The 27,850-nt window shown below is 49.5% G+C and overlaps 1 protein-coding gene across 1 annotated transcript in view; it reads right to left on the bottom strand.

The window, feature by feature from the left end:
- The window catches only part of Coro2a (coronin 2A), a 45,957-nt gene that overhangs the window by 3,746 nt on the left and 14,361 nt on the right, over positions 1-27,850 (bottom strand). Inside the window, exons 3-11 of the mRNA XM_015492276.2 lie at positions 10,329-10,445; positions 6,619-6,768; positions 5,034-5,213; positions 4,147-4,263; positions 3,254-3,358; positions 2,509-2,605; positions 1,578-1,690; positions 1,182-1,272; positions 10-284 (exon numbers count right to left, since the gene is read on the bottom strand). Coding sequence (XP_015347762.1) covers positions 10-284; positions 1,182-1,272; positions 1,578-1,690; positions 2,509-2,605; positions 3,254-3,358; positions 4,147-4,263; positions 5,034-5,213; positions 6,619-6,768; positions 10,329-10,445 — 1,245 coding nt within the window. The remainder of the gene's footprint in view (positions 1-9; positions 285-1,181; positions 1,273-1,577; positions 1,691-2,508; positions 2,606-3,253; positions 3,359-4,146; positions 4,264-5,033; positions 5,214-6,618; positions 6,769-10,328; positions 10,446-27,850) is intronic.

Genomic DNA, 27,850 nt, shown 5'->3' with positions numbered 1-27,850 from the left:
CCTTCACACCTCGTTCTCTGTCTTTGGTGGGGGACATTCGAAAATATCAAAGCCATTCGTGAGCCAGGGCTGCTTCTCCTCGGGCCTGTGCTCCGCAGCCCACCTCGGCGCCTTCCCCTCCGGCTGGGAGAGGGGCCTCTGGCCGTCCTCTGCAGACAGCTTTGCAGTGTGGTCCAAGAGCAGGGGGGAGGTCCGGGCCGTGGGGGTGGAGAGGGGCTTCTCTGGAGGCAGTGGCCGGGGGCTCAGCGGCTGGGAGCCAGGCCTCAGGGATACCAGGATTGGCTCTGGGAGGGAAGAAGCCAAGGGCGGTGAGAGGACTGAGCATGGGACGCGGACACAGGCAGACACACAGTCACACAGCGACATACAACAGGCGCAGGAGATCCAGCCACCTGCGGAATGGCACAAGTCCACGGATGGATGGGACAATCAGACCCGAGTACCCAGGTGTGTAACTAAGCGAAGGCTCGTTTGTGGGAACAGCCCAGATCAGGCCCTGGGGCTGTCCCCAAGCACGGGGAACTCCTTGAGTGACACCTTGTCCTGACTCTAAAAACGGTCCTATCACACTGCACTCTGCCATCTACCAAGTTCATTAGTCCTGGGAAGCGGGGGAGGTGGGCATCAGGCATATGGGGGAGGAAACAGGTCCAGGGAAGAGCGGGCCCTGTCTAAGGGCCACACAGAACAGGGAGCTGCCTCTGCCTCTGGCCCCCAGCTGAGGCTCTTCCAGTGCACCAGGAGGCTCCCCTCACCCGCGTGGAAGGAAACGGAGGGGGCAGGGAGCAGCTGGGTGGGGAGGGAGGAGCCCGCCCTCACTGGGCAGGAGGGGGACAGAGGGGCAGGTCAGGCTGAGGGAGCCTGGGTGGGGCCTGCAGCCTAGAGGGTTCCCTGGAGTCAAATAATTGCAGCCATAGAAGTGGGGACCGGCTGGGGAGTCTGGCTGAGACTGGTCAGTCGCCCTGCGGAGCCCAGGTGTGATGCTTTCCCTGGGGAAATACCCCTTGGGTTGGAGGGAGTTTTCGGAGCCACTTGGGTAAGTCCCTGCTTTCCTGGCCTTTCACGTGTCTGTCAAGGGCCTCTCCTCAGAGGCCACAAGAAAATAAAAATACAGGTCCAACTGCTCTTGGGCCACTGGGATTCCACTTCCCCCCACAGTTGGCTGTTCCCACGTTCCTCACCTCTGTTCATCCCACTGAGCCACTCCCGGGCAGTCAGGGAGGGCTGGGCCCCTGCTGTGGGCGGGTAGATGTCCTCTTGGTAGGATTCCGACTGCAAGGAAAGTCCAGATGGTGACTCCTGCTGAATCGAGGAAACCCAGGCCCAGAGACCAAAGGGGCTTGCCCAAAGACACACAGCAGCTCAAGAGCTGAGGTAGGGAGAGAGCCAGGACTCCTGGCCCCAGTGATGTCACCCTGACCATGAGAAGGGCCTTCCCTTGGAGAAGCGGCTCTCAGCTGTCCTGTGGCTGCCACCAAGGTATGGGCTGGAGGGTCTGGGACCCTGACAACCCCAGGTCTGTCTTCTCCAGGATGGGTTCCCCCCCTTCCCTCCAGAATGGCCCCCACCTCCCTTACCCGCCGGGGTACAATCATGGATATGGGCTCAATGAGGCTTTTGGTTGTGATCAGCTTGTAGAAGCGGAAGATCTCGCAGGAGGACACTTCGAGACCTCTCTTTGGCATGGTACCTGGGGACAGAGGACCAAGAAGAGCCAAGAGGTTCCGGCTGGGCTGGGGCCACAGGGACCTAGCAGGAGGGGAAAGCCAGGCTGCACACCTGGATGTGGAGAGAGACTGCCCTCCTCCTGCCATCTCCCCTCAGCGAAAAGCTCATGAACGACACCTACGCTAGGCTGGGCCCTGCACTGGGAGAATGGGGTTGAGACAGTCGGACTCTTGCCTCCAACTTGCCATCCTCCTGCCTCAGCCTCCTGAGAAGCTAGGATTATAGTCATGTGCCACCGCATCCAGCTAAAGAGGGTTTCTTATGGATAAAAAGTTGGATCTTCTTAAACCCCTAAAGAAAGGAGGAGAGGCTTTCTCCCTGGAGGCTCCGATTTCAATATATGAATTTCAATATCCGAGTCCTCCAAGACCTCAGATACTGAAATTCCATCTCCGCTGTGAGGAGTTAAGAGCTGGGAACTGAATCCAATTGCCGCGTGGAGAGACAGGAGGGATTAGGATTGGATAAGGTCATCAGGGTAGAGCCCTCTTGGCTGAACCCCAGTGGCTCTCTGGGACCAAAAGCCATACACATGCATGCTCCTGTCCCATCTCATGACGCCCTGTGCTGCCCTGGGACTCTGCCAGCACAAAGACCATCACCAGATGCAGCCCCCCGACCTTGGACCTTGAGAATCCCGAGTCAAAACACACCTCACCCGTTGTCAATATTGTGTTACTGGCAACAGGAAGTGCTAAGACAGCCCACAGGTCAGGGCCGCTGTGGGTCCCCTCCCACTGGCTGCTCCCTGCCACCCCCACAGCCCGGGGTCCCGCTCACCAATGCCCTTCTGCGGGTTGTAGGAGCGGTACTCGGTCAGGTAGTTCAGGTGGGGCTTCTCGGCGCTCACCTCATAGTAGCGGATGTTGCCATCTCCCTGGGAAACGAGGAGGCCAGACTCGGCCGGTGCCCAGCAGCACACCCCAGCCACCGCTCTCAGCGTGAACGGCTGGCAGCCCCCCCCACCACAGGGGACACCAGTGAGCTGGGCCCCTCATCAAGGCAGGAAAGAGTGTCCTCCGACCACGACCAACCCCCAGACTCCTCCAAGGCCAGGCCAAGCTCTGGGGAGACAGGCCTGAACCTCGCCCACCCCAGTGCCACCCACGGAGGTCAGCACTGGCAAGTCCCCAGAGACAACCGGGGAGTCTTGGCCCTCGGGGGACATTGCTGGTTGTCATAATGACTTGGAGGTGAGGAGAGCACTGATCCTGGCATTGGTGCAGAGGTCAGAGATACCAGGTATGGACAGCCCTACCCGGTGGACACCTGCTCTGCCCCAACTTCAGAATGCCCACAGAGTTGGGGAGGGTCAAGCTTGGAGTGTCCAGCAAAGCCCTGGTCCCAGGGGTTCCTCTGGAGCGAGGAAGGTGGCAGAGGGGTGCTCTTCCATGGGGAAGAGTGGCCTGTCCCTGCCCTATACCCACAAGGGCCCAGGCTGGGCACCAGTGGGGCCAAGGCTGGGACATCTCTGCCTTCTGCCTCAGGGCTCCAGGTGGCCACCTCCCTCCTGAGCCAGGCTGACCTTCCCCACTATGTAGAGCATGTTGGTGTCCACGTCGTAGAAGGGAAACAGCACACCTGAGGAGCCGTCCAGGTCCTCCTCTGTGAGAGGCACAGAGAGGTTGTCCTGCAAGGGAAGGGAGACCAGGAAGGCCCGTGAGTCCCCTGGGGGCCTTGGTGGTGCTCTGAGGTTAGGATCCTTGCCATAGGGCCGTGTGTGCACACTTGTGTGTGTGTGAGAAAGAATACTGACTTTGTGTGTATGTGCTGAGTCCCTGGCTCTTGAGGACCAATTTGTGGGCTACCGTCAGGTGAACATAACATTTTAAAGGACTAAAACAAGCTGGGCGGGTGGTGCATACCTGTAATCCCAGCAACTTGGGAGGCTGAGGCAGGAGGATTGCAAGTTCAAGACCAGCCTCAGCAACTTAGCAAGACTCTCAGAATCTTAGTAAGACCCTCTCAAAATAAAATAAATAAATAAATAAATAAATAAATAAAAAGGGCTGGGGGGTGTTGCTCTGTGGTTAAGCATCCATGGGTCTAATCCCTAGTCCCATGACAAATAAATAAAACACTTATGTGCCCCTCCACCTGTTTGGTCCACATGTGGTCATTACCGAGTCACTTTTGGCACACCTGATCTCACTCTGCTCCCCTGCTGCCTGCCTGTCCCCCCATCTTGTGTGATATTTTATTGCCTTGGCATTGGGAATTGAAGCCGGGGGCTCTTGACTCCTTCAGTGATCAGCTGCACAAGGTCTGGCCTTGCCCAGGGCATCTCCCTGTTCTTCACCCTGAACCAACCCCCCTCCCCCCCAGCCCTGGGCAGACTCTGCTAATGTGTGTGAGAGACCCCTGAGAGAAGGACGAAGCCCACCCTCAGCTGAGGGCTGGGCGATGCCTGAGGCTCACCTGGTCCCACAGGGCCATCTGCCGGTTGTTCCACCGAGACGTGCCTGTGGACAGCAGCTTCTTCATGTTCCCCAGGAACAGCACCTTGTTGGCCCGGTGCCCCTTGTAGCTGGCTTCCTGGAGGGAAAGGTGGAGTCAGTGTCGGGGACGCTGGGAGGGCACTCCTGGGCCATGAGCTGGGGTTTCTGCTCCACGTGGAAGGAGCCCCCCAACTCTGCTGAAGAAGCCACCCAGGGGCACATAACCCCTGAGCCACATCCCAGCCCTCTTATGTTTTTATGTAGAGACAGGGTCTCACTGAGTTGCTGAGGACCTCTCTAAGTTGCTGAGGCTGGCTTTGAACTCATGCTCCTCCTGCCTCAGCCTCCTGAGCTGCTGGGATTCCAGGTGTGCGGCACCACACCCAGCTTGCCCACTACTTTTCAGAAGTAGGAAACCTCCGCCAGCTCCACATCTTGCCAAGTGAGCCAGGCATGGGGCTGGGTGCAGGTGGCATTAGGGTTGTTCTATTTAGTCTTCTGAGAGGAAGGACTAACGGCCTATTGTCGCCGATGAGCAGAAAGAGAGTGGGAAGTGCTTGCCGAGGGTCACTCCTCTGGGGTTCTGACCCCCAGCTAGTGACAGAGCTGAGGAACACAGACCAGTCTTGGAGTTAGACCAGGTTCCAATCCTAGCTCATGAAGTGCAAAAGACACTTCAGGCTTCTTTGGCCTCAGTTTTCTCACCTGAAAAATGGGCATGACTTATCTCACTTCACAGTGGTGCCGAGGGGCCAGATGTGGATGCTGCCTACAGAGAGAGTCGGGTGCTGACCGGGGGCCAGCTGTTCTCAGAAGCCTCCCCACCCCATTCTTGGACTCCAAGCCAGACCCTGGCCCAGCACTGACCTGGAGGATAGTTCCTAGACGGGGGTCAAGAATCCGAATCTTGCGGTCTTTACAGGCAGTAGCCAGCAGGCTGCCGTTGGTGTTGAAGGACATGGAGAGGATCACATCTTGGTGACAGGTAATTGTCCTCACGGGGTTTACGATGACAGACTCCTTTGTATCCAGGTTCCAGACCATCACCTGCACGGCGGAGTGCTGGCTCTAAGTGCAGAGGCTACCCCCGCCCAGCCCCCAGAGCCACACGGCTAACCAGGCTGCAGGGAAACACAGTATCCCCGGGAGGGAAGCCGCAGCTGGCGGCCAGGCCCAGAAGACAGGGAAGGAGGGTGGGCGCGCCTGTGGCGGGAGGGGGAAGCCAGGAGTCAGGCTGTCGGCAGTGACAGGAAAACACCATCTGCCTTTGAGCAAGAAAGCCTCCATGCGGGCAGGACCCCAGGGGACCCACTAGCTAATCCAGGGGATTTCAGACAGTTATCAGCTGCAGTTTCCACTTCCCGAGGATAACCAGGGCCCTGTGCAGCTCCAAGGCCACCCGTGCTCACAGCCTAGGATGTGAACAGCGCCCCCTGGAGTTGGGTGCAGAATAGCCTGCACATCTGCACAGGGTAGCCCGGCAGACGGGGCTGTACAAACAGGTAACAAAAGCACTTCTTCCCCCACGCCCCGCCCAGGTACTAGGGACTGAACCCAGGGGCACTTTACCACTGAGCTACATCTCCAGCTCTTTTTATTTTTTGAGAAAGGGTCTCCCTAAGTTGCTGTGACTGGCCTTGAACTTGGAATCCTCCTGAGTGGCTGGGTGTGCATCACACACCTGGCTTCAGAAATCCACTTGTGATCAGAGGGCCGTGGAAGGCCCAGAGCCCTCCAAGGGCTCCCAGCCACTCCCTGACCCACCACAGAGGTCCCTGCAGTGCCTCTGCAAACCCAAGACAGTCAGAGGGGAAGAGCTGGGAATCTACAGCTGGGGTCTCACCGGCCCACTGGTCCACAGACACTGAGGCCAAGAAAAGGCAAAGGGACAGTCCCAGATCATACTGCAAGTCCGTGACTAAGCTGGACAGCATCCAGGTCTCCTGGGCTGTAAACTGTCCCCATTGATGGGCAGTCAGTGGAGCAAAGGAAGCTGGTCCCTTCCAGGCAGGCAGTAATGGCCTGAATAGTGTCCCCCTGAGAAAACTCATGGCCACCCAGAACCTCAGATGTGACATTATTTGGAAATACGGTCTTCGCAGGTATAGTTAATTAAGATGAGGTCCCAATAAATTAGGGTGGGCCCTCAATCCAATGACAGGTGTGCCTTCTAAGACCAGGAAAGAATACACAGGGATGTGGCCACGTGAAGACAGAGGCAGAGACTGGGGTGACGCAGCTACCAGCCAAAGGACTCCTGGAGCCCCCAGATGCCAGAAGAGGCACAGAAGGATTCTCCCTGGAGCCTCGGGAGGGAGCATGGCCTCCGAACACCATGATTCCCAATTCCTCATCTCTAGCACTGGGAGGGAGTGAGTCTCTGTTGTCCTAAGCCCCCCAGCTCGCGGGGACTCAGAATGGGAAGCCTTGGGAAACTCCGAGGCAGCCTCACCTTGTAGTCGTAGCCAGAGCTGAAGAGGATGTTGGCGGCCGTGGGGTGCCACTCTACCAGGCCCACCCTGCGCGAGTGGCCCACCAGCTCCTTCTTGTAGGTTGTGAAGTTCCTTGTCAGCAGCTGCTTGGGGATGTCCCAGATCTTAATCTGGTAGGGAGACATGGTCCGGGAGTGTCATCCGGGGCACATTGGTACCTTTCCACCCTAAGCCACAGATCCGTGTGGTGCCCAGCAGAAGGTCAGGAGGAGCTCTGCATAGCTGCTCCTCACTCAGAGGGGGGACAGGGCTTTACCTAGTCCTCCAACACGAACAGGGGCCAATTTTGATCAGAGATGAGTCTATGTTTCCAAGTATGCCGCTAGGAAATCTTTACCATCTTTTTTTTTTTTTTTGTATTAAGGATTGAACCTGGGATTCTTTACCACTGAGCTACATTCCCAGCTCTTTTTATTTCTTTGAGACAGGGTCTCTCTAAGTTGCTTAGGGCCTTGATAAATTGCTGAGGCTGGCCTCAAACTTGTGATCCTCCTGCCTCAGCCTCTTGAGTGCCTGGGATTGCAGCTGTGTCCCACCATGCCTGGCTTCATTTTTGCCATCTTGACAGCCGGAGGTGATGGCCGGTGGGTGGACTGTAGGCATGTCTCCCAGGCTGGATGCCAGTGCAAATCTGCTTCTCAGCCTAGGAAGACTGCTCAAAGAGTGATCTTAATTCTCCTTGCCCAGAGGCCCAGAGTAGAGCCTCAACTGTCCGGATGAAGGGGTTGGGCTATGTTCTCAGGGCACTAGGGAATCACTGTGGGCCCTGGAGCAGGGAAGGGCAGCCACAGACTTGAGTTAGAGAGGAACTGTGGGTGGCCTGGGGGAGGAAAGACCACTGGCCAGGAGGCTGGGCTGCAGGGGTCCTAGGCTGAGCTTCACCGTGAGGGCCTGGGGCTCCCTTCTAGAGTGGTGTCCTCTGAACACAGAGGGGGGCTGCCATGGCAAAGAGGAAGCCCATCCTGAGAACACCGATGGAGATGCAGCCAGGGATGGTGCTGCCTTGACATTCCTATTGTCCTGCCAGGTTCTCAGGTCCTACGTGATGTGTGTACACTTCCCTTAGGGACAGACAGGTTTTTCAGGTGGGAGACTTTTAAAATCATTCAGTTAACACTTATTTCCTGATGGCCTTGGATCTGAAACTAGGAAGTGAACTCTGTCTGGAGAGGCACAGGCTTCAGACAGGGCAGGCCAGGGAGGGCTGTCACTGCACAGAGCTGGACTTGGCTGGAACACAGGCTCTGGGCAGGTCTGCTGCTGGCCCATCCCCATGGTGCCCAGCCCAGGGCCTGGGGGCACAGAGGAGGCAGCCTGGCACTTTCCACAGATGCATTTACCCAGAATGAATTTGCTCCCCTCTGTTGAGGCTTGGGTGTCCCCCAAAGGCTCATGGAAGGTGGAAGGCTTGGTCTCCAAGGCCACAATGATGGGACTTCAGGAAGGGGATGAGATCGTGAGGCTTTGACGGCATCAGTGGATTGATCCACAGAGGGATTAATAGTTTGATGGCATTGTGGGACATGGTGGCAGCTTTAGGATGGGGGTGGGGGGGGTTAGCTGGAGGAAGCGCCTCTCACCGTGTGCCCTGAAAGGGCATTTCTTGTCCCTGGGCCCTTCTCTCTCTTTGTTACTTGCTGTCACAGGTGAGCGGCTTTCCCCTGCCACCCCCTTCTGCCATGAGGCTCTGCCCCACTCAGACCCAGCGCAGTGGAGCCAGCCCAGCGTGGATCGAACCTCTGAAAACAGGGGCCCAAATACGTCGTTCCCCCTTTAGGTTGTCTTCTTAAGCATTTGTCACAGCTACAGAGAGCTGACCAACAAACACCCCAATCCCAATAATCATGGCCACTGCACCTGGGCTATCAGAGGAGTGACTGCGGCAGGCCATGAGGTCTTTAATAAATAGACCTTCTAGCTGGGCGCGGTGGCACACGCCTGTAATCCCAGGGCTCAGGAGGCTGAGGCAGGAGGATCGTGAGTTCTAAGCCAACCTCAGCAAAAGTGAGGTGCTAAGCAACCCAGTGAGACCCTGTCTCTAAAATAGGGCTGGGGATATGGCTCTGCGGTCAAGTGCCCCTGGGTTCAACCCATGGTACCAAAAAGAAAAAAAAAAAAAGAGAGAGTGACTGTCCTTCTAGGGGGCTTTCAGAGCTGCTTGGAGAGGGAAGGGATCAGGGAGGGCGGCTGAGCTAGGGGTGGCATCCTGCCAGCAGCCGCACTCACTGGAGAAAGGCCCTCTGTCCCAGGCCTTGATTACCCTTTTGGTGTGAAACTGTCCCTTATGTTTCTCAGCAATGTCCTGTATGGGCACGACACAAATCCTCTGGGAAGTGCCTGCCCGCCTTGCCCGACACACTGTTCCGCCTCCTTCCATCCAGCAGGAGGTTCTACGAGCCACTCTATTTCCCTTCCTGCCGCAGCTGCCGGGCAGGGCCCAGCTAGAGCAGGCGTCGGCCCACAGAGCTGTTTCCCTGTGTCCTCCATCTGCGGCTCTGAGGAACGTGGCACAGCTCAGTGGACAGAGGAGGGGCTCTGGTGTCATTCACACCTGTCATTGTCACCTGGCAAGGTGCTGCCCCTCTCTGACCCTGGGCTTGTCCACCCGAAATACATTCTCCCTTGTGGGGTCGCTGGGAAGACGGAGTGAACCACGTGTCATGAGTCAAAAATGCAGCGGGATCGCAAGGAATGATGCCTGCACTGTCACCTTATTGTCATCTTCTGATTGCACCTGCGCTTTTTAAGCCACAACCATTGTTCTTTTAGGAGGAGCTACAGGATGAATTATAAGTAAATGACACTGAACATTGTGGTGACAGTGACTAGGTCTCTGGTATACAGTAGGAACTCAAAAAAGTGGGTGAAAACTGGGCATGGTGTTTCATGCTTGCAGTCCCAGATACCCAGGAGGCTGAGGCAAGAGGATCACTACTGGAGCCCAGCAGTTCAAGGTCAGCCTGGGCAACACAGCAAGACCTCATCTAAAAAAAAAAAAAAAAAGAAAAAGTTGGTGGGACTGACCTTGACCTTTTGGGATGGTGGACTGACCTTCTGGGATGGATCTGGAGCCCATATTTTGTTTTGTTTTGTTTTGGTACCAGGAATTGAACTCGGGGGTGCTTAACCCATGAACCACATCCCCAGCCCTTTTTATTTTGAGACAGGGACTTGCTCAATTGCTGAGGCTGGCCTTGAACTTGAGATCCTCCAGCCTCAGCCTCCTGAGTGGCTGGGATCATAGGTGTGGGCCACCACACCCAGCGTTATGGGGTCCACGGTCAACAAGATTCTTGTTTCCATCATTTTATAGTTTACTTCCCCACCGTCTGTGAGATCGAGTGGCATGTTATTTTTTGACCACAATAAAAATGTCCCTTGCAGCATTCTGCAGCCCCCTAGAGGGTGGGCTCTCCCACTGGAGCCGACTCTCACTGGATCCTCAGGAGATGGGCTGAAGCTATTATACCCATTTTGTAGGTGGGGAAACAGAGGCCCCCAGAGAGGAGTGGTCCCCAAGTCCCACAGTGCCCAGAATTTCTCACTCTCCCCACGCGGCGACCTCCCCTCAGTGATGAAGGTGAGGCCCCCCTGGAGCCCAGTAGATGTCACCTGGCCTGCCTGCCCCGCCCCACCCTCTCCAAGCAAGGGGCCAGGTGCCCACACTCACCGTGGCGTCTTCTGAACAGGAGGCGATCTCAAAGTCATCAAAAGGGTTCCACTTGATGTCTAAGACGTTCCCGCGGTGCCCACAGACCTTTGGGTAGTGGGGGTCCAACTTTCCTGTCTGTAAAACATTGGCCAGGGGAGGAGGCCACTGTGAGTCTAGCACCCCCAGGGTCACCCCGTCAGCAATCGCGGAGTAGAGGGGAAAGCGTAAGGGACAGATCTGGGCGTGAATCTAGGCCTCCCCGCCTGTTCCCTCAGGGAGTTACGGCACTTTTCTGAGCCTCAGTGTCCTCCTGAGTCCAGTGGAGGGAATAATCGGTACATGTGAGGATCCGAGGCGGCACGGTGCCCGCACACGGGAGTGTTCAGTACAGGGCGAGTCCCTTCCTACCCTGCTGGCCGGTCTGTGAAAAATGGTGCAGCCCTTTTGGAAAACAGTTGGGTAGTTCCTCAAAGGTCACACACAGAATTACTATATGACCCAGCAATTCCACCCCGAGGTGAATCCCCAAGAAAAATGCAAACACAGGTCTACATAAAACCTCCCAATGTTAGCCAGGCGTAGTGACACAAGCCTGTAATCCCAGCAACTCAGGAGGCTGAGTCAGGAGGATCCCAAGTCCAAGGCCAGCCTCAACAATTTAGTAAGACACTATCTCAAAATAAAATAAAAAGGGCTGGGGATGTAGTTCAGCGGTAGAAGGCTTGCCTAGCATGCATGAAACCCTAGATTCAATCCCTAGTACCACACACACACACACACACACACCCCAAAACTGGAAACCCAAATGTTCATCAAGTGATGAACGGATATCTACAGTGTTGTGCATTCACACAATGGAGTATTATTCAGCTAGGAAAAGGAATGAAGTACTGATACATAGTACAACGTGGATGAATCATGGAAACATTATGCTACATTAGAAGACAGGTGTAAAAGGGCAGGCACTGTGGAGGGTTTCTGTCGTCCCAGCTACTCAGAAGCCTGAGGTAGAATGATCGATTAAACCCAAAAAAGCCAGGCTTGGTGGCACACACCAGTAATCCAGCCATTGGGAGGCTGAGACAGGAAGTTGAAGGCTAGTCACAGAGACTTAGCAAGGTCCTAAGCAACTTAGTGAGACCCTGTCACAAAATAAAAAATAAAATGAGCTGGGCTGGGATGTGGCTCAGTGGTTAAGTGCCCCTGTGCTCAATCTGAGGGACAAAAAAAAAAAAAAAATCATGGAGACAGAAGGCAGATTAGTGGTTGCCTAGGACTGGGGAGAGGGGCTGCTGTGGGGGAGACTAGTGAGTAGGGGGTTTCTTTTTGGAATGACGAATTATTTTGGAATTGGATAGTGATGACGGTCACAGAGCTTTGTGACCACACTGACCCACTGCATCGACTTTGAAACGGCGAATGTGACAGTGTGTGCCTGTACCTCCATTAGAACACAGCCCCCCATTTCCTGCAGAGAATTCCTGCATCCATGCAAGGAAGGAAATACAGGCCCTGCAGCCCGGGCCCCGCAGCCCGGCCCCGAAGCCCTGAGCTGAGACTTCCAGCCCCATCCACAGACCTGGATTTCCTGGGCTCAAGGAACCACCAGACCAGCCAAGTCCCAGAAACCTGGGCCTGGCAGTGACAGCGCACTCCTCTGGCACAGCACATTCATGGCCCTGTCAGAACAAGGACCAGGACTCAGGCCCTGGTCCACCCCACAGCCACCATCCAGCCTCAGGCCCCCGAGCCACCCCCAGGATGCCTCTTTACAGGGGAAGAGACAGAAGAGGAGAAGGTGGGCCACCCACCCATCCTGCCAATACTCTTGATGTGCCAGGTGGCAGGCCCTATTGGAAGTGACAGATACAATTTCTTTTCTTTTTTTAAAATTTTTGGTCCTGGATATTGAACCCAGGGCTGCTTTCCCGTAAAGCCACATTATTTTATTTTATATTTTGAGCCGGGGTCTAAGTTGCTCAAGGCCTCTCTAAATTGCTCAAGGTCTTGCTAAATTGCTGAAGCTGGCCTAAAACTTGCAATCCTCCTGCCTCAGCCTTTTGAGTTGCTGAGATTACAGGAGTGCACCACAGCACCTGGCTCAAAGGAACTTTCTTTTAAAGACCTTTGCTTGTTTATTTATTTATTTGGCAGTACTGGGGATAAGCCCAGAGCCTGTGCATGCCAGGTAAGCACTTCCCCACTGGACCACACCCCAGCCCTGCAAAGGAACTTTCAACAGAGTGGACTCAGGGGACTTCCTCTCCTTCTCTCACCTCCCTGACTTTGCAGAAATGGCACTTCTTTTTTTTTTTTTTTTTTTTTTTTTGGTGCTGGGCATGCCCAGCACCTGCTCAAATCTTGCAAGTCTCTTTTCCTCATTTGTAAAATGCAAATAATCTCTTCCTTGCAAGACTGTTGAAGGTTCAGTGGGATATTATATATGAAAAGCCAAAGAGTGAGGTGCTGTAGAAGTGCTCAGTAATAGCTATGATTGCATATGTAGTGTGTGTGTGTGTGTATGTGTGCACATGCACCAGAATGTTAACTGTAGTTATATCTAGATGGTGGGATATGTGGGTGGTTTTTTAACATCTTCTTTTTCTTTAATTTTAACTATGTAAATTTGGCAATGAAAAAGGTATTTAAAACCAACACTATAACTGGGCACAGTGGCACATGCCTGCAATCCCAGTGGCTCAAAAGGCTGAGGCAGGAAGAGTGCAAGTTCAAAGCCAGCCTCAGCAACTTAGCAAGGCTGTAAGCAAACTAGGGAGACCCTCCCTTAAAATAGAAAAATAAAAAGGGCTGGGGATGTGGCTCAGCGGTTAAATGCCCTTGGGTTCAATCCCTGGTACCAAAAAACAAAACAAATACAAATTTAAAAAAATTAAATCTGAAAGTTAAAAAAAAAATTTAAAAAAATCTACAGCTGGGTGCAGTAGTACACGCCTGTAATCCAAGTGATTTAGGAGACTGAGGCAGGAAAATTGCAAGTTTGAGGCCAGCCTCAGCAAATTAGTAAGACCCTATCTCAAAATAAAAAAATAAAAATAAAAAGGACTGAGGGTGTTGCTCAGCTATAGGGCACCCTATCAATCTCTACGGCTTCAATCTCCCTAGTACCACCAAAAAAAATATAATGGCCAGAAGGAGCCCGGTGCATGCCTGTAATCCCAGATCCCAGGAGGCTGAGGTGGGAGGATCCTGAGTTTGGGGTCACAGACAAAACAGCAAAAACCTCCAGGGCTCTCAGAGACCAGGACTGGTGAGCACACAGCTGGGCCCTCTCATCCGTGTCCCTGGCAGCAATCACTAATGGATCGCAGCACTCTGGCACCTGGGGAAGCCCAGACAGGAGGGACTGGCCTCCAGATCATTAGGATTGTGAGGGCCAGGGCCGGCTTGAGCCCAGGCCTCTGGCCTCTCCGGCTTCAGCCTCTGCTGTACTTAAAGCGGTGCCCTGAGAGGGGCCTTCTGAGTCAGTGTCCTGGCCCTCTTCCCACACTCAACCTTTCCCTTTTCTTGGATTGTTTCCTGGGTCAAAGGGCACGAACAGTACTGAACCTTTAGCTGTGGGCCATGGTTTGCTCTCAGAACCTTTATCTCCAATTTCTGGCCCAGGGCCAGGCCTTAACTTCTGCCCTGCAGGTTTCTCAGGAAGCACTAATTGTTAGGCTGGCCTTGGGCTGACAGGAGGCCACTTCCCACATCTCCTGCCTCTTGCGTCCTTCTGAGTGGGAGCCTCAGACTAAGGGAAGGTGTCCCAGGGCCAGGCCTGGCTCAGAGGGGCAGCTCCCAGAGGGCTGAGCTGGGGCCAGCGGTCCTTCCAGGCCTGCAGAGCAGAAGCTCCAGCCCCAGACAGCTGCCCCTCAGCAGACAAGGCTGGCCAGGCCTCCCCGGAGACCACCGGCATTAATGGACATGAGCCAGACTGATGGGCTATTGACTGAACTGCTAAAAAGCCTGTCAGGGCAGGGACACTTATAAACAGGAGGCCATTTCCACCTTGCTGTGCATTAGGCCAGCACTCAGCCAGGGACAGGCCTCTGATTTATGGGGACACAGGCTCTAAATCCAGGAAGATGCACCTGCTCTCTTGCAGGCTCCAGAGAGCCCTGGCTGGGTGCTGGGGCTGGGCTGTCCAGCCGAGGAGCCGCCTGAGTCTCCCACAGGCGGCCCTGGGGCAGGTGGAGTGGGCAGTGCCTGGCAGAAGGCTCCAGGCCGTGGAGCACAGACCTCAGCAGCCACAATGGGAGGGGCTGTGAGGCCACTATTGTCACCCTCAGCACTCACAGGGGCGTGGCTACTCTGGTCACAATGTCACAGCCATGGCCTGAACTCAGGGCCTCACACATGCTAAGCCAGCGCTCGGCCACTGGGCTGCATCCCCGCCTGCCCGGATTTTAATGTTGCTGGTGTGTTTCACTGTGCATGAGGTGAAACTCTTCTCAGGGGACTCCCATCCCTGCAGATGGCAGCTTCTCCAGGGGGCCCCAGTGAGCCCACGGGATGCCTTGCCCCTTTTCCAACTGACCATCTCAAGAGCTGGGTCAGCCATGTTCCCGCGGCTATAAGGACAGCATTGTGAATGTTTTCCTTAAGGATGCACATTTAAGGAGTGGACGTGGGCTGGTCATATCACTGACTCCCCCCCACCCCCAGGAAGCGGTGCCTCCCAGTCTCTGCCTGTCTTGGGAGGAAGAAAGATGCAGTGTACCCAGGAAGAGGCTTCAGAGAACTCGACTGGTCCCACCCTGCACTGCTAGGCAGGAAGGCTCACCATCCTGGCCTGCTGGCCTTGCCTTGGAGGCTTTGAGGAGGAAGGTGGTCCTTCTCCCAGGCAGTGACCCTGGGGGAGTCCGAGCTGAGTGCCAATTGGCCACCCAGGCTCGAGGGTCAGTGTGGCCTCTGAGCACACAGTGGTGAAGTGCCCCCTCCTCCCAGGCACCCACAGGAGTCCATTTGGCCCTCAGGCCACAGCCCCCTGTGGCCTGGTCCACGCCCAGTTGTGTCCCAGGCTCTGCTGCCCTTGCCTGGTCCCTCTCCACCCTCCGCACCTCACAGCAAAGTCCACACTTCTCAGCCCTGGGGGCGTGGAACGCCTCTGTCCCAGGGCAGGAGCCCCCCCTGCCTGTCCCTGAGGCTCAGGGTGGCCTCCTCAGACCTGTCCTCCGCCTGTTCCCTGGCAGACCTTGGTTGCCAAGGCTGCAGGTGCAGGTCATGTAACTCGCCCTCCAGCCCCTCTGCAGGCTCATGCCACAATGTGCGAGAGGGAGGGCGGGGAAGGCAGCGCCACTCCCTTTGGGAAGTCAGAATCTGCCTGGGACAAGCATGCCCCTCTGGCTTCTCCCAACCCTGCACGCCCCTACACGCTTCCTTGGAGAAGTGTCCTCTCCTTTTGCTGGGCAACGGGGGGAGTCAGGGCAAAGAAGGGAGCTGGGGTGGAGGGAGGTGGCTGTGGCCACCAAGGGGCTCCCTGAATCTGCTCTAGGCCTGGTGTGGAATGAATCCCTGGTAACCACCCAGAAGCACAAGTAAATAAACAGAGCCAACCTCAGGAGCAGCAGGGGGGTTAGGAGAGGCAGCTCTGAGGTCACACCCAGGTCTGGGCTCCCATCCAGGTTCTGGCCCTACTGCCCAGGGTGCTGGGGGGTCATCTCACAGAGCCTCAGCGTCCTCATCTGCACAACGGGGCCGTCCCCACAAAATAGGCTGGTGTGGGGAGGACCCAGCGTGAACGCCCGGCCCTGGTTACACCAGGACAAAGGCCAGCCTCTGGGAAGGATGTGCAGGTGTGTTCATTCCTGGGTCGGTTTCCCGTCCCTGCTGGGGACAAGAAACCGTCCACCAAGCCCCGGGTGTGCACCTTGGTGGGACCTGCAGGCCAAACAAACCACACACAGAGGCATTTATGAGACGACCAGGGACATTGTCCTCTGAACGGGGATCCACGGTTCCAAGAAGTGATCGATGTGATTCTGGCATTGTGGTGATGTCAGAAAACGTCCCTGTCTTTTGGGAGTTGCACACTGAAGTCTGACAAAACGACCAGGATTTGTTTTAAAATATTTCAGGGGAAAAAAAAAGGTTATGGATAAAGCCAGAGGGTAAACGCTTGACAATTCTACAAGCCGGGTATACAAGCATTCATGACACTGTTTTTATCTACTTCTGAGTTCGAGATTTTTTTTTCCTGGAATTATGAAAATGAACTAGATAGAGGCTTGCTTCTGAGAACAGGGCTTGCAAACCAGCGGCCTGAGCATCACCTGGGAGCAAGGGAGGAGGGTCAGCAGTAAAAATACGGGCCACCCCATTTTATTCAATTTTCACATAAGACGACAAAGAAATTCTTGGTATAAATGAGTCCCATGCAATATTTTACTAAAAAATCATTTGTGAAAACGGTTTGATAGTTTCCTGCAAAAGTAGACAGGCAAGTTTCCTGTGGCCCAGCAACTGCCCTCCTGGGCATCGATCCCAGAGACACAGAGACTGCGTTACATCTCCACACACAAGAACGCAACCCGAACATGAATGCTTACTGCAGCTTTATCCCTCACAGCCCCAAACTGGAAACAGCCAGACGGCTTTCTTTTTTAATTTTATTTTTAATATAAAAATATTAAATTTTAATATAAATATAATTCATATTAAATTTTTAATATAAAAATAAAATTAAAAAGGACATCATGCCTTTATTTTATTTATTTATTTTTATGTGGAGCTGAGGATCAAACCCAGTGCCTCACACATACTAGGCGAGTGCTCTGCCACTGAGCCCTGGCCCCGGCCCCAGATGGCTTTTAATGGGGTGAGTGGTTCAATAAACTGCTGCATCCGTTCTGTGGAACACGGCACGACCGGAAAAAGGAACAGGCTGCCGACACACACAGCAACCTGGATAGATCCCAGAGAATGAGGCCGAGGGAAAGTGCCCACCCCAACGGCTGCTCATTTATATAACATTCTCGAAAGGACAAAAGTATAGAAATGGAGAACATTTTAGTGGTTGACAAGGGCAAAGAAGGGAGTAGGGCCGAGGGAGGTGGCTGTGCCCATCAAGGGGCGATGGAGAGGTCTCTGTAGTGATGGAAAGGCTCTGTGCCCAGACTGTATCGATGTCAGTGTCACGGTTGTGACACTGTACTGCATTCTTGTAAGATGTCACTACTGGGGGACAAAGGGTAACACCTACCCTTTACTACAGGGTGATCGGTACTCTGTACTATTTATTACAACTGCATTCTGAATCTCTAATTATTGAATTAAAAAGTCTACAGTGAAAACATGAATTGTTTGTCTGGAATCAATTGAACTAGGCATACTGATTCTGACTTGGCCACTCTGGGAACCTGCTGGAAACGCACTCTGGACCACCGAATGACAATCTGACAGTAACACTAAAGTACCAAGGGCTCGGATAGGTGGCTGCAAGCTCCTGTTGGGCCTGGATTCTTTGGAGTCTGGGATGGTCGAAATTAACATGTGTCCTCAGGCTATTTGTAAGATTTCAAAAAGCCAAAGGGGACCACGCATCTTACCTAGAATTAGGCTGTGCAGAAAAACTGAGTTCGAACTTTCCTCCATTGGACTTAGAAGAGCATGGACTAACTGTTCTAAATAGGCTTCAGAATCAAGGCCCTGCTCATCTGACCTCACCTCCCAGCCTCTAGTCGAGTAACAGTGCACAAACATTCCAAACCCATTTCCACCTCAGGGCCTTTGCACTTGTGATTTGTTCTGCCGAAACATTTCCTCTGGAGCTTCAAATATCTCTCTGCTCCCAAGAATGATCTTCCCAGATCATGCTGTCTTAAACTAGTCCCCTTTTTCCCACCCATGTCAATTCCATTCTCATCAAACCAATGCATTTCCTTGATATCACTTGTTAGTACCTATTTATACTGAATGATTCAAGTGGGTTAGAAATTGTGATAGTTATGAAAGAATCTGAGTAATCAAAATCAAGATGATCAATTCATCCATTTTTAATTATTAGGATGCAGTATGTGTGATGGGTGGAATATTTTACAGGTTCCCAGAGCTTGCAAGAAACAAGCAGCCACATGGGTCCTCTCCAGAGGTCCCTCTAGCTCTGACCTTCAAGTTCTCTAAGCCTCATTTTGCACTTTCCCTCCCCCGCCTGCAAATTGTCCCCTCCCTGGAAGGCAGTCTCCCCCTGGCATTAGAGGCTCTTCTCTCCTGGCCCCGTCTATTTCCCCAGAGTGCACTTCCCTTCCTCTCCTTGGGTTGATCAATTGTCTGGCTCTCTGCCCTGTTCCCTGGACATGCCATGGTGCTGAGAGCCATCGCCAAGTAGGAATGACGCATCACAATTTCTTTGTCAGCCTACTCCATGTTGCTTAGAGGAAGGACTCTCCATGGTGGACCCAGGTCATTTGCAGTGACTTTGCATGAAAGGTGACCTTGCTCAAGGACCAGGGTGGATCCAGGTTTAGGGTGGATCAGGGTTCAGGGCGGATCGGATTTAGGGCGGTTCCAGGTTTAAGGTGATTCCTGCTAGGAATAGGGCATATCCTGCTGCCTCAGGCGCCTTGAGTTCCCGTTGAGTTCTCGCGGGATTCAGAGCCCAGTGGAGAGTGTGGATTTTGCCCAGAACGTGTTTGTAGAGTGCCGGTGTGAGTTCGGGAATAAAGAGTTGCTGTTTGAATCTACAAGGTGTGTGGTGGCTCGTGATTTTGTGCCCAGCCAGACTGCGGCATTTGGTGGCCTGTACGCGGAACGTCTGAAACTTGGAGGTAAGTGAAATTGCTCGTCCCTGAGGGAAGGCGAGAGAATGGGTGACCATTTCAAAAAACAATGTGTTCTTGTTTTGATTTATTTTGTTTTTGTTTCAAGCTGCCTGTCCCTAGAAATTTCTCAGGCAAACTGGGAATAATGGTTGGCTAAAGGTTTGAAGTTTGTTGGCCCGGAGGAAGAGAAAATTGATACAACAATTTTTTATTCCGTTTTTGTTTCATTCAGTTTCGGTTTTGTTTTGTGTTATCTTATTGGGTTGCGTTATCTTTATAGTAGATTAGAAATTAGTAAAAAACAAACCGAAAAGGTGTTAAGTAAATTGTTAGAGGTTCAGACCATGGAGAAAGACATTTTAGATCAAGCAAAAGAGAAGGTCTCTCGAGCTAGTCAGACAGAGGAAGAAAATTTAAAGGAAAAGGGGTTGTTAGGAAAAAGGCCACAACAGGAGGCTGTTACTAACTCCGTTTTATCACAAGAGGGCGTAATTCAACCAACAGCCCCACCGATGGAGACAGCTGAGTGGCCCTCAAACCCCGTAGTTGATAAATGGGATCCTGAGACAGGACCTCAAAGATTAGCATGCCCTGTACTTGAACAGGCAGGAGGGCAGCGAATTCACCGTGCTTTAGATTTTAAAACAGTGAAGCAGTTAAAGGAGGCTGTAACAACCTATGGTCCCCAAGCTCCCTTCACGGTAAGCATGGTCGAGTCCATTACTAACTTGGACATGACGCCAGCAGATTGGGCTAGCATGTGTAAATCTGTACTAAATGGAGGACAATATTTGTTATGGAAGGTTGCCAATGAGGAATTTTGCACGGAGACAGCTAGGCGAAATGCAGCAGCCGGTTACCCTCAAAGAAATCTAGATATGTTGTTAGGAAAAGGACCTTATGAGGGTCAACGGCAACAAATTGAATATGATCCTGCTATATATGCACAAATTGCTGCAGACGCAGTTAGGGCATGGAAGACTTTACAAGGACATGGAGATTTACAAGGTCAGCTATCTAAGGTAATACAGAGAGCTAATGAACCTTACGCTGACTTTGTAGATAGGCTAATTCAAACGGCTGCCAAAATTTTTGGGGATACAGAACAAGCAATGCCATTAATAAAACAACTGGCTTATGACCAAGCAAATCGTTGCTGCAGAGAGGTTATTAGACCATGGAGACATGAAGATTTAAACACATATATTAAATTATGTAGAGATATTAATGAACAAGGGCAAGTCTTGGCAGCTGCAGTACAACAGGCTTTAGATGCCAGGCCAAAAACATGCTATGATTGTGAACAAACAGGACATTTTAAAAGGAATTGCCCCATAGGAGGAGGGTTTAACAAAAGTAGGTATCAAAGGAATAGAATACCGGGTATTTGCCCACGATGCCGTAGAGGGAGACATTGGGCTAATGAATGCCGTTCTCAAACCACCATAGAGGGTACTCCCTTATCAAAAAACGGACAAAGACCAGGTATTTATCCACGATATCGTGGAGAAAGGCATCAGGCTCCATTGCCAAAAAACGGACAGGGGGGCCCAATGCTCCGGGGCCCACAACCACAAATATACGGGGCAGTGGAGGAACCCAGCAACACCATCAGGGTAGTGCCCAGGACACATTGTCCATTAAATCCCTCATCAGACAAACCCGAGGGAGCGCAGGGTTGGACATCTGCGCCTCTGCCAGAGCAGTATTAACTCCAGAGATGGGAGTTCAAATCATTCCCACAGGAGTAAAAGGACCTCTTCCCCAAGGAACAGTAGGCTTATTATTGGGACGTAGTTCATCTACATTAAAAGGACTTATGATAAGTCCTGGGGTAATTGATCCCGATTATGTAGGTGAAATAAAAATTATAGCTAGTTCTCCAAGAGGTATATCAGTAATTTCACCTGGAGATAGAATAGCACAGTTGTTAATAATACCCAGCCTACATAATAAATTTCCTAGTCATAGTGTAGAAAGAGGTTCCAGGGGATTAGGCTCCACAGGTGTAGATTGGGCTATGTTGTCTTTAAATTTAGATTCTCGCCCAATGCTAAAACTAAATATTCAAGGTCATGAGTTTAATGGGCTACTGGACACAGGAGCTGACCTTAGCATCATATCTCGTCAAGAATGGCCAAAACATTGGCCATTACAACAAGCCACTCAAACGCTTCGAGGCCTAGGAGTGGCGACTAATCCCCATAGAAGTTCTATGATATTAGATTGGAAGGATCCTGAAGGATGTGAAGGAACTATACAGCCATATGTATTGGATCATCTTCCTATAAATTTATGGGGACGAGATGTCCTAGATCAATTAGGTTTGACGTTAACAAATAACATCAATCCTAATGCGCCCACTACTAGGGCTAGACAAGGCTTTAGGAAAGAAAAAAGATTAGGAAAACAAGGGCAAGGTATAGCAGCACCAATACAAATAGATCAAGGAACAGACAGACATGGGTTGGATTTTCAGAAAGGGCCACTGAGACAATCAAAATTACTTGGAAATCAGAAAGACCAGTGTGGGTTCCTCAGTGGCCCCTGACTAAAGAAAAGATACAAGTAGCCCATGATCTGGTCAAACAACAATTAGCGGAAGGACATATACAACCTTCCATATCTCCCCATAATACTCCCATTTTTGTCATCAAAAAGAAATCTGGTAAATGGAGATTATTGCAAGATTTAAGAGCCATTAATAATGAGATGGTTATTATGGGACCTGCTCAATCAGGGATTCCTCAATTGTCTGCTTTGCCAAAAACCTGGCATGTTTTAGCTATAGATATTAAAGATTGTTTTTTTTCAATTCCAATTCATCCCGAGGATAGTCCACGTTTTGCATTTACTATCCCTGCATTAAATCATGAAGGTCCTGATCAGAGATATGAATGGAAAGTACTCCCTCAAGGGATGGCTAACAGTCCAACTATGTGTCAAATATATGTTAACAAAGCAATCCAGCCACTTAGAAATCAAAATCCTGAACTACAAATATTTCACTATATGGATGATGTATTATTGGCACATAAAGATAAAAACATATTGCTGGAATGTTATGCCACACTTACAAACTTATTAAAAAATTATAATCTAGAGATAGCAATAGATAAAGTACAATTAAATTTTCCAATTAATTATTTAGGAGTTCTATTATCCTCAACCATGGTCCGTCCACCAAAAATTCAAATACGAGTAGATCAACTCAAATCACTTAACGACTTTCAAAAGTTATTAGGAGACATAAATTGGATAAGGCCTTATCTAGGTATACCAACAGGAGAGTTGGGACCTTTATTTGATATTCTAAAAGGTCCATCAGATCCAAATTCACCCCGCATGTTAACTCCTAAAGCAAGAAAGGCATTAAAAATTATTGAAACATATATGGAAAATATACATTTGGATAGAATTGATATAAGTTTGCCTTTATTATTTATTGTACTACCAACAAAAAATATTCCTACAGGAGTATTTTGGCAAGAAGGTCCATTATTGTGGATACATTTATCTTATTCTCCTAACACTATTCTTACTAGGTATCCTGAGGCTGTAGGACAATTAATACTCAAAGGAATAAAAGCAGCAAAGGGAGTGTTTGGAATTTCTCCCAATAAAATTATTACTCCATATACTATGGATCAAATTGATGAGTTAGCTAATGAGTTAAATACTTGGGCAATAATCATGTGTAAATCTAATGTTTCATTTGATAATCATTTACCATCTAATCCTTTGTTGTCTTTTTGGTCTAAGCATCCTGTAGTTTTTCCTAAAATGACAAGAAAAACACCTATCATGAATGCTCCAAATATATTCACTGATGGGTCAAATAATGGTACAGCAGCAGTAGTTACCCCTGATCAAACTTTTACATTTTTAGTACCCAAACAATCAGCTCAAAAGGTAGAGCTTAATGCAGTTTTACAAGCTTTTGTGATGTTTAAAGATTCTGTATTTAATTTATTTTCTGATAGTCAGTATGTAGTTAATGCTATAGTATCTCTTGAAGATGCTGGTAGGATTTCCCCTTCTTCTACTGTTTTCTCTTTGTTTTCCACTATACAAAGTCTAATCTGGGACAGAAAAGATCCATTCTTTATAGGACATATTAGGGCACATACAGGATTGCCTGGAGCCCTTAGTTTGGGCAATGATTTAGCAGATAAAACTACACATGACATACATATTTTCTCTACACTAGAAGAAGCTATAAATTTTCATAAAAAGTTCCATGTCAATGCTAATACTTTACAAAAGCGTTTTAAAATAACTAAGGAACAAGCTAGACAAATAATAAAACAATGTCAAAATTGTGTGACCTTTTTACCACAAGTTAATCTTGGAGTCAATCCTAGAGGATTGATACCTAACCATATTTGGCAGATGGACGTCACACACTTGCCAGAATTTGGAAAATTAAAATATTTGCATGTTACAGTTGATACTTCTTCTGGATTTTTGATGGGCTCCCTTCATGCCGGAGAAAAAACTAAAGATGTTATAGCTCATTGCTTACAAAATTTTGCCACTGTGGGTGTTCCAAAACAGTTAAAAACAGATAATGCCCCTGGTTATACTTCTACCTCTTTTAAACAATTTTGCTCAACATTTGGCATTACTCATATAACAGGAATCCCATACAATCCACAGGGACAAGGCATAGTTGAAAGAGCTCATCAAACTATTAAAATGTACTTATTAAAGCAAAAAGAAGGAATTGGGAAGGGGTATATATTCCCCAAAGATAAACTTAAAATAACCCTTTTTACTCTAAACTTTTTAAATTTGGATTCATCAGGACTTAGTGCTGCGGAAAGGCATATGTGTCCAAAAAATGTACATAAGCCCAAGGTACTTTGGAAGGATATTCTAACAGGACAATGGAAAGGTCCTGACCCAGTAATTGTCTGGAGTCGGGGGTCTGTTTGTGTGTTTCCACAGGGAGAACAGCAGCCGATTTGGATTCCAGAGAGATTAACCAAGGTCCTGACCCAGTGATTGTCTGGAGTCGGGGGTCTGTTTATGTGTTTCCACAGGGAGAACAGCAGCCGATTTGGATTCCAGAAAGATTAACTAAAGCGATTTCTACAGACCAAAAAGAAGATGATTTGGCTCAAATCCATAACAACTGATATCCAAAACTCCAGTTTGGCTATTCTTACATCTGCAACAGAACCAGGATGCTTTTTTCAATATCTATTTTATTATTGCCCTTTGCCATATCATGAAGTTCTATTTTGTTTTTTGAGCTCATACAGACCTAGGTTAATGTTTTGCTGATCAGTTCTATTTTTTGACTATAGAGTTTTTAAACATTGCAATGGAGATTTCACCTGTAAAAAGTTATAAGGCCTTTACTATAATGTTATGTGTTGTATGTATTATATTATGTGTGCACACTTGTGTTTTGTGTTATATGTTTGAATGTATGTATGTCCATATATCATATATGATGAGCGCTCATGATAAAATGGATCCAAATATTTTTTTTTAATTCACGTGATTTAAATGGTTTAATTTAATTGGGTAAACAGCTGTTAAAGATTGTTTTAATATGTGAACACAAAAGAAGGTTAACAGATCTGTTTGTTTACTTTCACCTTTCCTTTTCATTATATTTAATAATTCTCTTAAAGATAATGTAAATTGTTAAGAAAATTGTTTTCTTTTAGTGCCTTCTGTAATGTTACATAATTTTTTCTTTAGCCATTATTGCCAGAATTCCTATCTTCATCCCAGTGCTGGTGAAGTCAAAGATAAAACCAATCTACAGCTTCTACAATAGCCATCACTGAACTGCTTGCAGAACTTGCCTGGACACATTGTGAGCTCACCTGTATGCATTGTGAACTATCTGTTGGTGCAGCGACTTGTGGTAGTGTTGGGGTATTTTTGCTGATGATGTCATCGGTGGTACAATTTTTCCAAAAGGAGCCGTCAATTGGCTTGGTGTATCTTCCTCCCTTCTGCTTGTCATGATCGTCCAGCTAAAATTTGGGGGCCAACAGAGGTGAGGCAAAGAACCTCACCCCCCACTGGTGCATAGGCCTATCCACAAGTATGGCTGTATACTGGACCGGTAGTCAGTGACGGGTATGATCCAATTGCAGTGGTACCAACCTAAGATAGGAGGCTGACGCCTAGAGGTCAGATCATCCGATGACGGGTAAGTACCATATGTTGAATTGGACAACCTAACAGGCACGGTCCTTAAACCACATGCTTGTTGTTTAATTAATCAGAAGGGGGGAGATGCTGAGAGCCATTGCCAAGTAGGAATGACGCATCGCAATTTCTTTGTCAGCCTACTCCATGTTGCTTAGAGGAAGGACTCTCCATGCTGGACCCAGGTCATTTGCAGTGACTTTACATGAAAGGTGACCTTGCTCAAGGACCAGGGCGGATCCGGGTTTAGGGTGGATTGGGATTTAGGGCGTTCTGGGTTTAGGGCGGTTCTAGGTTTAAGGTGATTCCTGCTAGGAATAGGGCGTATCCTGCTGCCTCAGGCGCCTTGAGTTCCCGTTGAGTTCTCGCGGGATTCAGAGCCCGGTGAAGAGTGTGGATTTTGCCCAGAACGTGTTTGTAGAGTGCCGGTGTGAGTTCGGGAATAAAGAGTTGCTGTTTGAATCTACAAGGTGTGTGGTGGCTCGTGATTTTGTGCCCAGCCAGACTGCGGCACCATGGTACAATTCCCCTCCACGCCTTCTCTTGTGCTTTGCCCTTTGCCGTCTGTGCCCACCCTGATTTTCTGGATGAACAAACCATTAGGTAATCAGTTGGTGAATGTTTGTGAACAATTTTCAATGGATGAAAATTTGTGGACGCCAAGTACGTGACCACGATGTAATATGAAGGTGAACAAAGTATGGTTGCCCCTCCCTATCCTAAGTACATTTGGAGGTACCAGCCCAAGACTACAAATGACTCTAATTCAAAAGTGGCCACAGCTCAGTGCCCTGAGCAAGGACTCTGTTGTGGAATGTGTCTTCAAAAAGGAGAATCCTATAGCGATCTGGAGGAGGAAGCGGCGGTGTCTATCCATGAACATGGTGAACAGCACCACGTACTTAGGGCATCTTTGATATTAATCCTTCAGTGATGCTATATAATTTTCCTTTCTAAATCTTGCATATTTGTAGGTATCCAATCTTCTTTGATTCCACTGCAAATATTAAATTACAATTTCTAAATGTTCCTGGTATGTACAAATACAACTCATTTTTCTGAGTTTTATATCCAGAGGCCTTTTAAATGCTCTTAATTTTTCTAACAATTTGATGACATGCTATTTTGGGTTTCTATGTAGACAATTGTATATGTAAGTAACAGTAGTTTTATTTCTTCCTTTTCCATCCCAATACCTTCAACTTCTTTTTCTAGACTTACTGCACAGGCCATGACTTTTTATTCGTGATTTTGAAAGGTTGCTCTTATTGTTCCTCCTTTAGAAATGATATTTGTACCATTTACAAAAGAGACCAAAGTTAAGAGCACCAATGATGGGACAAACTGGCAGCATGTGTCCCATGACACATAATGAACCAAGAAAGACACAACATCATACATATGACAGTCCTGCCAAAAATACATAAATGAGTCTAATCATTTGAATTTGGGCTGCACATTGTGATTTAGCACTGTATCGTGTTAAATTTTCAGAATGTGGCTGCATTACGGTTTTATAAGAAAATGTTCTTATCCTTAGAAGAAACAGAGAGAAGTACAGTAATCAGAGGTGAAGAATCATATCTCTAACTTCTCGCTGCTTCCAAATACACACACACACACACACACACACAGACACAATCACACAATCACACAACGCAAATTTGATAAAATGTTAATAACTGGTGAATTCTATAAAACTGGAATTCATTCAACCATACTTGCAAATTTTCAAATTATAAAAAAAATAAATGCTGTCTGCTACAAGCTGTGTAATTCCCTTCTAGCCCTGGTGCCACAGTTTGGATCTGTCATGTCCCACAAAGGCACAAGTAGATATTAAGGCTTGGTCACCAGGGAGGAGGTGCTATTGGGAGGTGGTGGAGTCTATAGAAGGTGGGGCTTAGTGGGAGGTCTGTGTGTGTGTGTGTTTGAGGGGTGCTCCGTCTCTTGCACCCCCGGTCCTGTTTTTTATTTTGAGACAGGGTCTCACTTAGTTGCTGAGGCTGGTCTTGAACATGTGATCCTCCTGCCTCAGCCTCCTGAGGCGCTGAGGTTTCAGGCGTGTGCTACCCTGCCTGGCTCTAGTGGGCAGGACAGGCTCTAGGTCACTGGGAGCAGGCCCTAGCGGGGGCTTGTGCACTGTGACCTTTGCCTTCGTCTCTCCTTCCTGGTGATCAGGTGATGGTTTCACTCCCCCAAGCCCTCCCCACAGGATGCCGGCCTCTCCACAGCAGTAGATCATGGACTGAAGCCTCCACCACAGTGAGACAAAGTAACTGTCTCAGGTGTTTGTTATAGGGACAGAAAGTGTTCTAACACTACTTGTTTGCTGAGATTTTTCTCCTGGGTGGGTACTGAGCTTTATCAAGGGCTTTTGCTGCATTTGTGGAGAGGATGGCATGATTCTCTCCTTTCATTGGTTAAGATGAATGACATTGGCCTTTGTTGGTTGACTAGTATTAAACCACCTTTATTCTGTTATAAATCCAACTGGATCCTAATTATTCAGTTTCACTCTTTTTTTCTGGTAATTTTGCATCCATCTTCCTGAGTGTCATTGGTCTGTATTTTTCTTTTCTTTCATTCTTGGGAAAAATATACCTC

This window comes from Marmota marmota, unplaced genomic scaffold (genome assembly GCF_001458135.2).
Source record: "Marmota marmota marmota unplaced genomic scaffold, marMar, whole genome shotgun sequence".
NCBI lineage: Eukaryota > Metazoa > Chordata > Mammalia > Rodentia > Sciuridae > Marmota > Marmota marmota.
This window is presented reverse-complemented; position numbering and strand designations above follow the sequence as displayed.